The 13,825-nt window shown below is 41.3% G+C and overlaps 1 protein-coding gene across 3 annotated transcripts in view; it reads right to left on the reverse strand.

Moving 5' to 3' along the window:
* DCLK1 (doublecortin like kinase 1) overlaps window positions 1-13,825 on the reverse strand; it is a 336,772-nt gene that overhangs the window by 86,008 nt on the left and 236,939 nt on the right. For all 3 annotated transcript variants that reach the window (XM_042953181.1, XM_042953250.1, XM_042953117.1), the window contains exon 4: window positions 6,783-6,899. In XM_042953181.1, coding sequence (XP_042809115.1) covers window positions 6,783-6,899 — 117 coding nt within the window. The remainder of the gene's footprint in view (window positions 1-6,782; window positions 6,900-13,825) is intronic.

Raw genomic sequence — 13,825 nt, forward strand, 5'->3', positions numbered from 1 at the left:
TTTACGATACTCTTAGATATTCTCGTTTCTTTAAAAAGCAACTAAAAACCACTTTTCCCATTTCTTAGCGATAACTGCATTCAGTGTCTCGGCACACTATTGTCTGGGGGCTCATTATTCTTCTTGTGTGTTATTAAGGCTCCTGGTTTCTCTCTCTCTTTCTCTCTCTCTCTGGTTCAAATTGCCTTTTTGGACTCTTTATGTTAAGTAGATTAATATTAATTCATCAGGTATGTGAATTATGGTATCTACAAATTATTTAGGGGGCTTGACCTGTATGCTTCTTGAGAATTGAGGCTATTTCTTTCATCTCTGCATCATTAGTGCCTAGGAAATGCCTGACACCAACAGATCTGCACTTGATATTTCTGAATGTGTAAATGAACACCTTACATTAATAAATCACCTCTAGGCTTCTTTTAGCTCCAAGAAGAAGAAGAAGGAGTAAGGGATGAAGAGAAGATTTAGAGTGGATACTCATTCTTGTTCTAACACTGACTTGCAAAGGAAAGTCTCTGTCTACAACTGACCATACATCAGTTGGTCAGCTGGAGTGAATCATTTTAACTTCTCGAATGCTGGTACCTGGGACTAATGCTTAGGCTTCTATTACAAGGTGTTATGATGTTGTAAACTGCAATGTTAAACCAGGTACTATATTAGTTATTTCCTGGAAATCAAATCTTTAATAAACAGAGGTGAAGAAACAGGTATTGAGAATGGCCAGCCTGCATTGTCTACAGCACAGGAAGCCCCAGGTGCCAGCCCTGAGCTGCCACTGTTAACTCTGTCACTCTGAGTCAAGCAGTTTCCCCAGCCCTGACTGCTTCCTCATCTCTAAAAACAGACGGGGGGCACCTGGGTGGCTCAGTCAGTTGAGAATCCATCCAAGTTTGGCTTGGGTCATGATCTCGTGGCTCACTCGTGGGCTCAAGCCCCGCGTCAGGCTCTGTGCTGACACCTCGGAGCCTGGAGCCTGCTTCGGATTCTGTGTCTCCCTCTCTCTCTGCCCCTTCCCCACTTGTTCTCTCTCTCTCTCAAAAATAAATAAACATTAAAAAAATTAAAAAAAAAAAACAGACTATATTGTTACATAACAAATAATAATATCATGTCTTGATTGTAGTTGGAAGACAGTTAAGAGAACTGAAAAACATCAAAGAGATAAAAATCCTGTGCAAACTGTGATGTCATTTAAATATAAATTAACAATTTTCTCACGAACAGCAGCATGACATGAAAACTGAGCAAACCTTAACTTTATACTACGTTGTAATCTCTGTATAACATAGGAAGATGAATATTGAAAGCAGAAATTGAACTGAAGTAGAAGTGATTTCAAATTTTACATTAATACTTTAGGGGGAAAAACATTCCCCCTAACGTTCTTTCATGTGAGAAAGTCAGGCCTATGATGGTAACTTGGTTTGGGGCAATAGCAGGGCTTTCAAGGCATGAAATTAAAATTATGCACATTCTAGTCTCTATGATTTATAAAAAACAGTGAACAGGCTATTTTAAGAAAATGGTGATGCAGGAGCATCAGTCAGTTAAGCATCAGACTTTGGCTCCAGTCATGATCTCACAGTTTGTGGGTCCGAGCCCCGCATCGGGTTCTGTGCTGACATCTCAGGGCCAGGAGACTGCTTCAGATTCTGTGTCTCCCTCTCTTTATGCCCCTCCCCCACTTGTGCTCTGTCTCTCTGTCTCAAAAACAAATAAACATTTAAAAAATTAAAAAAAAATTTTTTAAGAAAGGAAATGGTGATGCAGTTAATATAGAGATAATTCACTGATCCTTTCCACTGGTTTTAAGAGCCATACTTGGGTGGAGATGGGAGTCTTAGGCTAGCACAGGGGAGGGGATTTGAGGCAAGCACTCCCCTGACACCCAGAAGCTGTGTTTGCCCAGAAAAGAAATGGAAATACCACTGGCCTTTCTAAACTCTGGGCTTAGATCTCAGGGAAAGAGAGTGGTCTTGGGAATGTTCACATAATCGACAATTTTGTGACTGGGTACTACTGCTCTGTAAACCCTCTCTAAATTAGTATCATCCAGAGAAAGGTGAAAGGATTTGGTAGCAAATCAGAATCAAGAGACAGGCATTGCATCTTATTGGCTGTTATATAACCAAGGAATAGTTGTATGGCATACTTTCTAAAACAAAATGAAGTTGAAAATTTTATATGCATAAAGGTCTCATGTTAAACGAAATGCAATCAATGCCACTTGATTAATTTTGACCTAGAAGTTAACGATACCGTCAATGAAATGTAATTTTGGAATGGATTTGGATTTCACTTTCTTTTATGGAAATGATACTACCCGGCATGGCTCACCTATCACAAATTCTAAGTTGGTGCCACTTAAATCAACCAGATTTTCCCTAGAAATGAAAGGACTCAAGGAAACAATAGAAAACTGAAATCCTTGTTTAAAGCAATCTATTGATTTTGAGGCATTGCACCCTATCCATTTTAAACTTCTAAAAAGAACAGTTACAAATTCTGGCAGGGATGAATACAAATAGATTCATTGCATTTGCCTGTCTGCTTTTCAGCGTTTCTGAAATTACTTTTGGTAAATGATACATTCCATCTATATTTATAAGATTATAATTAAATATATTATAATATTTGTACAATGTTAGAGATGCTGTGCAGTGATTATGTTACCAGTTAATTCTAAAGTGAAATAATTTCTTGCATTCATAATTATCTTTTTAAAATTAGATTCATGATTTTTTTAACTCAAATTTTAGATGTATTTTTGGAGTAAAACAGGCTTTTCACTATTTACAAGGTTATTTCTGAGCTGCAAAAATTCTCTCTTCATGTTTTTCTCCTGTATTCCCCCATTCAGTCTTGGATGCCACAATCAGACAGAAAGTGCGAGGACACTTTTTTCTGCATCTGTAGTAGAAGAAACCTTAGCAGCAGACAATAACTGTTTCAGAGCTCATGATCTCGTTCTTTGACATGTGCACAATAATCTGACTTACCCCCCCTCCTTGACTTATGAAGACAAAATAAAAAATGAAAAAAAAAAATTCTGCCCAAACCCAGGAGCATCTAACTGCCCAGAAGTCTTAAAAATAAAACGTATTAAATGAATAAACAAAAAAATAAAAAGCAGAGACAGACCCACAAATACAGACAACAGAGGTTGTCAGAGAGGAGGGGGTGGGGGACTGGGCAAAATGGATGAAGGGGAGTGGGAGATACAGGTTTCCAGTTATGGAATGAATAAGTCATGGGGATAAAAGGTGCAGCAAAGGGAATGTGGTCAGTGGCATTATAATAGGTTGTATGGCGACAGATGGCGGCTACACTTGTGAACACAGCATAATGTATGGGGTTGTCAAACCACGATACTGCACACCTGAAACGAATGCAACACTGTGTGTCAACTATACTTCAGTTAAAAAATAAAACTAGGGGTACCTGGGTGGCTCGGTCAGTTAGGCGTCCGACTCCTGGTTTCGGCTCGCATCATGATCTCACGGTTCGTGAGTTCGAGCCCCACCATGGGCTCTGTGCTGACAGTGCGGGGTCTGCTTGGGATTCTCTCTGTCCCTCTCTCTCTGCCCCTCCCCTACTTGTGTTATCTCTCTCTCTCTCTAAATAAGCAAATAAAATATTTTTAAAAACTAAATCAACATTGGGGCGCCTGGGTGGCTCAGTCGGTTACTCGGCTCAGGCCATGATCTCGCGGTCCATGAATTCGAGCCCCGCGTCGGGCTCTGTGCTGACAGCTCAAAGCCTGGAGCCTGCTTCAGATTCTGTGTCTCCCTCTCTCTGACCCTCCCCCGTTCATGCTCTGTCTCTCTCTGTCTCAAAAATAAATAAACGTAAAAAAAAAATTAAAAAAAAAAAAAACAACTAAATCAACATTTAAAAAGCTGTTAGATTGGGCTCCTGGGTGGCTCAGTCAGTTAAGCGTCTGATTTCGACTCAGGTCATGATCTCATGGTTTGTGGGTTTGAGCCCCACGTCAGGTTCTGCGCTGACAGCTCAGAGCCTAGAGCCTGCTTCAGATTCTGTGTCTCCCTCTCTCTCTGCCCCCTGCTCATGTTCTGTCTCCCTCTCTCTCTCAAAAATAAACATTAAAATGAAAAAAAAAGCTGTTAAAAACAATAAAAATAATGCATATTTATTCTGTTGAAATAGCTATACTGTAAAAGACGTCAGAATTTGCCCAATCACCCATTATTAAATGTTTCCCCACTACACCTGACATTTTAAAATTCATGGTATATACTAAGAAAGAAGAGAGAAAATATTAAAATTTGTCAATGTCAGAGTTGTTTGAGATCAGGGACTAATTTTGTTTGTTAATATTGTCATTTTTAATAGCATTGATAATGTTTCAATTAACGTGGGGCTTCTTTCTCCATTACAACTTTATGTGATTATACTAAATAGCCAAGATTTTAGGGGCAACAGTCGGGCTAGGCCCATGACCTTCTTCTTTCTTACTGTTCTACCGGGGCTCATTCGACAGCCTGGGTTTGCCTAGAGAAAATGAGCAATGTCCTTTGGTCGAGACTGAACATCCTCCAAAGAGCTCAGTTTTAACCTGCTAGCTGGTTAATGAAGAAGCTAAGGTCTCCCGGGGGAGTTTTACATGCAGCAATTCTACCACTCCTCTGTCATTTCGTAGGAGCCCACATCTCTGTGTATAGATACTGTCTCTACCGAAGGGAAAGATTTCCCTCAATATCAGTTTCCAGGGAAGGGATGACCTTCAGACAGAAATTCTCTCTTGTCCCAGGGAATTGGCTCTCTGAAGGTGGGTCATTGTAACCTTGGTCTACACCTCATAGTATTTGGAGCTCTGCTCTTGGGTTAAAGATGGACACTGCCACTTGGAAGCAAGCAGAGACGTAGAAAGAAGTCAACTGTGTCATGCCAATAAATGAAGACGAGCAAGCCCCATCTTTCACCCCAGATTAGCAGTCAAATGACCTCCTGTATTTATTTCCATTTTGTTATCCGTAATTCATTAGTTCTCAAACTTGGGTGAGCATCGGAATCACCTGGAGGGCCTGTGAAAATCCAGATGCTAGGCCCTTATCTTCAGAGCTTCTGATTCAGTGGGTCGATGGAGGGGCTCATCAGAACTACATTTCTAACATGTGCTCAAGTGATGGTGATAGTGCCAGTCAAGAGAACAAATGTGGGAACCACTTCCTTCACCCACTGCTCCTCATACTATGTTCCATAGACCACCTGATCAAAATTGCCTAGAATACTTGCTAAAACGTAGGCTTATGATCCGAGAAGTCGTAAGTGACACAAGCCCCCAAGTGACATTTATGCTGAGATTTGAGTCTCGATGCCTTACCCATTAGCAAAGTCTCATTTCAGAGTTCCATCCAATCTGGGTGAGTCATGTCATACTAAGCAAGGAGTTCTCAGCCCACCCTTAAACTAGGAGGAGCAAACAAGCTTCATCCCAAGTGCCAACCATGAGCTGAGACTTATTCCCAGGCTGGTTGTGATGTAGGGCATGCTGTGAGAAGTGTGCAGAGGCTGCCACCTTAGGGTAAGTGTCAAAGGAGAAGATCTCTGGAGACCTGTCTGGGGAATAGCTGTAATCAGCAAAAGCCCAGGGAGACGGTAACTCTTAGAGAACCAAGGCTGGGGTTCTAGCTATCTAGCTTACTAGGAGTTCCTTTTTCTGAGACTCACTTTGGAGGTTTTGGTTTTACTTTTTAAGGAAAAACATCATAACATCTCTATTTTTAAGTATGGAGGTTATAACTTACATTCTAGTGTAACAGCTGGTGAGTGATGCCAGAGGCAGGGCCTCGCAGCCCCAGCCGAGAGATCTTTGCACACGCTCTGTCTAAGCCCACGCTGGTGAGTACAAGAGGGCCTCTGTGTAGGCCACAAAGGTCTTTGTCTCTATTTATAAGAGCTTCTCTGTCTTCATGTAATCAGGGACAATCACCTTGATGTACGTATCATTTAATAATTCCCATTCAACAGTTTATAGTATGTAATAATTCCCTTCAATCGTGAAATAGACCTTAGACCGGAAGCCAAAAAGAAAAACAAAACAAAACCAACCAAACAAACAACCAACCAAACACACACCTTCTAACTGACTCACATCATTTTTAAGACCAAAGAAGGAAGAGGCAGAGCTGACATGGTCATCCTGTGAGCACACACATTGTGCTCTGGCACCAGCACTAGGGCCGCTGAGAGGCAGGACACAGACCAGAGTCACTGTAGCCCTCCCTGCTCGACGCTCTCATTCTCACTGCTTTTAGCTCCAGAGCCGTGCTGGGTCCACAGTAAAATGTGTGTGAAACAGAAGTTCAGCAAATACAAATTCACTGCTTTTAGCTCCAGAGCCGTGCTGGGTCCACAGTAAAATGTGTGTGAAACAGAAGTTCAGCAAATACAAATTGGAAACTCGTCGTAAGCCAGTCCCAAGTAGAATAAATGCTTTAACGGAGACTTCTGCAGTTGGGGCCCTTAGCCTGAAAAACTGGTATTTGTGGTGGGAAACGATGCAAGTTGGTAGTATACTTCTATTTGTGGGCAAATCTGGGTTTCCTGAGTCTTTGCTAAGTAAGTTTTCCCAAGCTTGATGTTTTTTCTTAAAGCTAACATGCTAGACTCTGGCAAATCTGTTCCATCATTTCAACATGTTCTAAAATTATAAACTGGAATCTACTCTCTTGAAAACCTCCCGCTGTGGGCTTCACACACCCTCTGTGCATCATGCGTCAGAAACAACAGTTTCTTCATCTCCTTTGGTGCTTTACCTGAGCTGGTTGATGCAGGGGATTTGCTGCGCCTGGAAGGTCCTGGGCTCTTGGTGGTGCTCCTGCGGGATGATGAAGCTATTTTGGTGTAGGAAGTGGACTTCACCACTCGACATTCTGGGGAAAGAACAACAACCACACATCATTATAGGATCATGGCACAAACCATTCAAAATGCGCAGTAAACCTGAAGACAGGAGAAACATATGGCCCTCCTCAGTCATGCCTATTTCCTGCCAGCCCGGTGCTTATCTAAAACAAAAGAATCAAGAAAACAATGAGAAAAGGGCACAGTAGGCGTCTTAGACATCCAAGTAAATAATACTCTAAGACTTCCAGTTTACCTTGTTTACAATAATAGACTTCTAGTTTACCTTGTTTACAATAATATTTTGGATAGACTGGGAGTCATAGCCTGGTAAAGAGGTGGTTTTGTTGGTTTCTCTCCACCCACCTCTTGTGTTATTTGTGTGTACATGTCTCTTTCAGGGTAATTTGTTCTTTCTTCCGAGAAAAATGTTAGACAAAAGGTCAACCTGGTAAACCAAGATATGCAGTGATGGGGGATTCCACCTATCAGGTCCCAACTGATTGTTCTTGGGAATCCTTGCAGCGACAGCACTGGGCTTTTACCAGGTGTGAGAAACGACAGCATTTGCTCAGAAGAGGTAAAATCAGCCAACAGATGACCTTACCCTGCTACCAGGGCACCGTGTGAGCCTATGCCACCACACAACAGCGTGTGTAGGACGGTTCTCGGGCTGAGGAGAAAAAACAACTTTGCCTGCATTAGATTTCATCCTTGGTGTTTGTGCTCATGAATGTCAACACTAAACATCTTAAATAGCAAAGAGTTTTTATCTCCAAGTGAGCTGCATTGACCAATTATGATGTTGTGTAAATCTACACACCTTGTTCTGAAGAAACCACTTTTAATAATGAAAAAATACTTTCATGCTTGTAATGATAATCAGTCATCACCATGGACAGAAAAGTATACAGAATGTAAAATAATAACTATCAAGTGATACTTTTATTTGGAGGGTAGTATATAAACTAGAATCTTCTAGAATTTCTTTCTGCTCATTTTATATTTAAACAACTTTGAGATTAGTCTGTACATGTTGATCTGTTACCAGCCCTTTACACACCAGGATATACTGCGAGCACGTTCACCCTGTCTTTGAGAGAACATTTTACTGCACGGATGTACCATAATTTGCTTACCCAAATTCCTACTGTTGGATATTCAACTTGGGTTCAACATTTCCCTCTCATAGATAATTACACAAAAACATCCTTCTAAATGAGCATGCAGTTATCTGATTATTTCTTCAGGATAGACTTACACCCTGGCACTTGAAATTTAGTTTCTAGTAATTGGAAACCAGCAGGCCCATTGTAGGTGCCTAAAAAATTCTACTGAATGAAGTGGGAATGAAGTGAGGTTAAAGAGAAGCACTTTTGAAAAGTTTTTGACGAATTGCCCTTGAGACAAGCTGACTCAAACTGTACTTTCATCAGACTATAAGAATGGTCATTAGCCTAACCCCTCATTGAGGTTGGGTTTTATCTTCTCAAAAAATCTTTAATTTCTAAATAAATATTGGACTTTGTTGCCTTAAATCTGAATTGGTTTGATTGCCAATAAAATTGTATATTTTTTCCCACATGCTTATCAGTATTCTTTTGCTATTATTTGTTCATGTCTTTTGGCCATTTGCAGTTGGGATGTTCTTTTTCTTACTGGGTTATAAGAATGGATGCTGTATTAAAGTTTTATTCCTTTGTCTGTCACGTTATAAATATTTATCTGTGTAGGCAGTGGTTGAAATATGTTAGCTTTAACTGTGGCATTCTTTTTAAGTATAGTAGTTTAAAAATGAAGTCTAATTGATTAGCTTTCCCATTATGCATTTTTTAACATCTTAGATTTCAATCACAAAGAAATCATAATAATTCCAGATCTAATTCTGATGTTTGACTTTGAAACTTTCTTCCCTACTCATGTAATTTCTAATTTTCTGAGCTCAAAACATGTCTTTTTCCCCTTTATACATCCTGAATGGCTTTATATAAACATCTTTTCCTATTTTTCCTAAACCAACAAAGTAGTTCATATTGTTTAGGAAAGAAGGAATGTAAGTGTGTATAAAATATAAATGTCTCAAGACTGCAAATAGGAGATAATGGAGAGCATCTCCCACAGAACCTTAGGGATTGAACTGTGGGAGGCAAAAAGAAAAGGAAGGATTTCCGATAGAAAAAGAAGGGGAAAGAAATTCCACCTTGAGGTATTAGTATTTGTGGCTTCATAGCCAAAAGTAGAGAGAAAATGATTCAGGGCATTACTGAGCATGCCCAGGCTTCCCTGATAGTTACTTGGGCCACTGTTGGCTGCTCTAGCCTGGCCAGATGGTCCTGAAATAGACTTCCATTTCTTAAAGAGAGAGAGAGAGAGAGAGAGAGAGAGAGAGAGAAATCTATGCATATGGACATATCAGCAAACATTAAAAGACAAGTAAGCAAGAGATATAACATAATAACATCAGAAGATATGACCAGAACTGTAAAAACTGTTCCCATGCGGCGATAGCGTTTACAGGTGTGTCCACAGAGGTTTTAATTCACAAAACAGATCTTTGGAACTTGTGGAGAGGACATCCAATTAGCTCAAGGCTCTGCTCCACAACTGATGACACAACCTGGAGTTTGTCCTAGCCTTGGACACCGGCCTGGCCTTTTGGAAATATATTAGCATCCAAATTGGATGGCTGTAATGTTGCTGGTCCATTGGCATGCTTCCATCAGGTGTCCGCTATGTGCCAAGCACTGAGCACGGCAGGCATAATGAAGAACAAATACAGTTTTGGGACTCGAAATACTCACCACCTGGTAGTGCAGTATGGAGTCTTTTGACCAGCAATAATTTTAACAAAATCATTTTTGAAACGGAGGGCTCTCTTTGACTAATTTTTATTTCATGGAACTCATGTTTGAAAACGTTGTTTTAGGAAACAAATCACTTTAAGTAATAATACATTTTTCATTTTAACTCAAAATCAGGACCATAATGAGGGCAGGATGCCCAAGACTTTTTGTCCCAGGTCATGAATGCTTAGAGGTCACTAAGTTTAAAATAATAATTTAAGAAGCTCAGTATCTAGTGAGCAAGAATGAAAAGCTAAAATAGAAAGCTACCAGATGGTGCACATTGGTAATAACACCCATCTGTGAGCCGCAACATGAATTAAAAAGTTGATTTTAGGGTTTGTCGCACGCTGTTGGCCACAGGTGCCAGAATTACTAGTTATGGCTTCAACTACCAACCAGGGCTCTGGATCAGCATAATTGAACCAATCTTACCACACCAAGTTGACATTTTCCAGCTACCACAAAGAAACTAGGCAGTTTAGTTAGGCGGCTCAGCCTTATCAGAGCCAACGTAGGCGTTTTGTTTGATTTTCGAAGTATTGAAAAGAACTCGTGGGCTCAGGCCATGCTTCTATAGCTTCTCTTGCTTCTCCTGAACTTAGTTCTCACCATATCATTAATCTATCAAAAGTATTCATTTATTAGTCTCCCCCCACCTCCTACTCCATTTGGTACTAACTAGTCCTGGCATATTAAAAAGTGTGCACAGCTGCTCCATAAATATTGGCCCAAATTGCTACTGATCCGGTTACTACTTGTGTGAACTCTTACTATTCACTGAACTAATCCAACTTCTCATTTTGCAGAGAGGGAAACTGGGTCTCAGAGAGGTTAGATGACTTGTATCAGAACCCAGGTCTCTCGGATTGATGGCTTCCTTACAACCCCAGGACCCGATGCTGTCGCTTAAGCAAGCTGTCTGCCTGTGAATAAAGGCTAGAAAATTGCTATCAGTGACCATGATTTGGGCGGACAGACAAGTGAGTGATGGTGGATAGTGGGTTGGCAAACAACCAGTTCCCATATCAACATTAAGTTAAAAATTGAAGATGCTAATGCTACAATTCTATCCATATGCCTATTGCATCACAAAACAAAACATCGAACTCTTAAAAATGGAGTTATAGTGAAGTAGTAAGTAGGTTGCGGGTCATGGAGTCTGAAAGATAATTACAAATATTACAAATCTCGTACCTCTTGCCTTCAGGATAAGAGCAAAGCTTCATGGGTCATATAAGGGATTAATAATTCTGAAATGCTTGGGTTGAATAATAGAAAACAGAAACAAAACAATGACAGCAACTGCTTTTTTCCTAGGGTCAAAATAAAACCAACTGAAGAAAATTGCAGCTCTAAGCCATAAATTAAGAAAAATAAATACAAAAGACTAACCATCTTTTCCATTAAAGTTTGGATTTTAAGTATTTTAATTAGTTTAAATGGGAATGGTGTTTTATAATGGTGAAAAATGCAGTGAAGAAGGACAAACGCTTCGTTACTTTGGAAAGAATGCCAAAATCTTTGTCAGCTTAAAACCACAACTTAGAACCATCATGAATAATATGATCTAAATGGCCAGTAAAACAGAAAGCCTCATTTGTCTTCACAAAAGACATTTTCATAGCCTCTGGCAAGGAAGAAAACAGCACCCTCCATTCTCCCTCTCTCCACGCGTGGTCATTTGTTTTTGGGGGGAGGGGGTAATCACTACATTGATATTTTTGGCACCCTTGTATTATAAGGGATATATTTCCTTTGGCAGTGGAGATAACGGACAACACAAATACTCCTTAAGAAAGACGATATTGAAGGACTATAGGTAAGCCACTTGAAGGAAGCTTCAGGATAGTAATTTCTCTTGCTACTAAAGGTTGAAACCTACCCAAGTATAGAAAATCAGATCAAACACATTAATTGGATATCTGGTGACCGAACCCACTCTAGCAAGCAAGCAGGCAAGCACGATTTAGTTAAATCTCTGCTTTGGAAAGTCCCTACACTCACAGTTCTGTGAGGGGGAAAGTATCATACTCCATATGGTCTGTACTAATGTTCGCTCACAGATGTCCTCAAAATCTGGTAAGAGAGAAGTTAAAACATTTCCCACCTTTACCCTGGACCCCAATTCAAGAAACGGGCCTCCCGTAATGGATAAACGTAGAGAGACAACCGCGATGCAGATGTACAGGGAAGGGACCGAAGAAGGAATAAATTCTTTGGCCATGTTCCCAGTGGCATGAGAACTTCCACTTATGCAGATCCTCCCCCCACTCAGAAACAGTTGGTAGGTAGGCTGTGGTGTTGTGGAAGGTGCTAAAGAAGAGACATGATGACAGAATTCTACTCCAGGCACCAACGCCTCACCTGAGCTTGCATAGCAGGGACACTCATGCATTCAAAGGGACCCACTTGTGCCTTTTGGAGAATCTTGAAGAGCAAAGGGAAAGCCTCCAAGTATCCAAATAGCCTTAGAGACATGCTGCATGCTGGCTAGGGAATGAATAGTCTTTAAACAAGGTATGTTTCTACTCCTCTACCCTCTTTTCAAAACCAGCCAGAATGAAAGCACTGTCAGGCAGAGGCCTCTCAACCGATATCTGCTCTAAATTCAGTTGCTTAGAGCGGTTAAGGAGATGGGCAAGTTCATCTGGAAGAATCCATCATGAGCAATAGATGTGTTGTGCTTTCCTCCCCATCCTGATTACAAAGACAAGCTTCCTCTCAACTTGGCAAAGGTACAAAGACTCCAAATGGAATAACATTCCTCTCTTTGGTGATATGCAAAAGAAAGTCAGGAAGCACATTCGGTTCTAGAGACATTTTATAAAAATGGCACAAGCTCAATGGCCAAGAGAGAACTTGTGATTCTATCTGTAACTCTCCAACAAGTTGCTCTTACATGTTCATATGCTCTGAGTTGGAAGGAGCCCTCTGAGAACACCAAGGTTATCAGTGGTCACCAAATCAACTCTCTCCTCAACCCACGAATATCCCCTCCTGTCTCTGGAAATGGTTGTCCAGCTTTCTCTGCAACACTTTGCTGCCTGGAGGATTCACCACCTCTGTCTCATGGTTTTTGAAGCTTTCACCATCCTGCTTAGTTTCCAGCTTGTCATCACAGGTGAATTCAACAGAGCGTTGCTGGTATGTCAGACAAGCACATTCAACTTCCCGTAGAAACATGATGATCTTCGCCTTTCACAGCAGAATCATAGGATATCCAAACAGGCTCCTCGCAGGAAGGGTCAGTCTGCACCTGCCCAGCAAGGACTGAGGTCCGTTCTCTCATTTCTGTGCCACGTGGATTCCGAGGCAATCCTGACACTACGGTGAAATCCCCCTCCCTACTGGCTGTGGGGTTTGGAGCCAGTGTTACTTCCCTAATCTCCATATGCAGCATGTCTCAAATAAAAGCAATCAGATTCCAACACTCTAAAACATAGTTTTTAAAAAATAAAGTATGTAGCAGACTGAGCTGAAAGTCGCTTAGCTGGGGAGTAAAGTCCCAGAAACTGAGATTTTTAAAGTACCTTCTAAAAATACAGCTACGCGTGTCTAAACCCAGCACCTAGACTGGCCCACCACCACTTTCCAGAACACCCAGCTAAGCGCTCCAGATGGCGCACACGTGTTCCCGCAGCCCGGGCTGCTCACTGTGAGACTCACACGCACCCGCTCCGGAAGCACGCGCTAGCTGAGACTCCTTTACGTAACCTCTGCAGAAGGCTTCATGGTGCTGGAATCTTCTGTACTTCCATCGCAAGAGTCGCCACTCAGAATGCTTCTCTTCTCCAAATACTTTCTTTTTTCCCAACAGTCAAATAAAAGTTCGTTTTCCCCACGTAAGAGCTGAGCTATATGGGGGTCCGGGATGAGGGGGGCAGTTTTGCTCTAGGAGATTGTCCTGCTTACCCGGGTTCCTGCTATCTTATTTCTGTTGCCATGTTCTCGTCCACGTGGTCCCAGCCAGCTTGTCATGTGGTCTCTGAGTTTCAGCCTTGGGGGAAAGGAGAAAAAGAGGGAGGCCTCCAGATGCTAGGCAGGCAAAGTTGCTCTGTGCCTTCACCGGGTCTTCATTTCCTGAAACTGATTTCGTTCTTTCCTTCGTC

Source organism: Panthera leo, chromosome A1 (genome assembly GCF_018350215.1).
Source record: "Panthera leo isolate Ple1 chromosome A1, P.leo_Ple1_pat1.1, whole genome shotgun sequence".
Lineage (NCBI taxonomy): Eukaryota > Metazoa > Chordata > Mammalia > Carnivora > Felidae > Panthera > Panthera leo.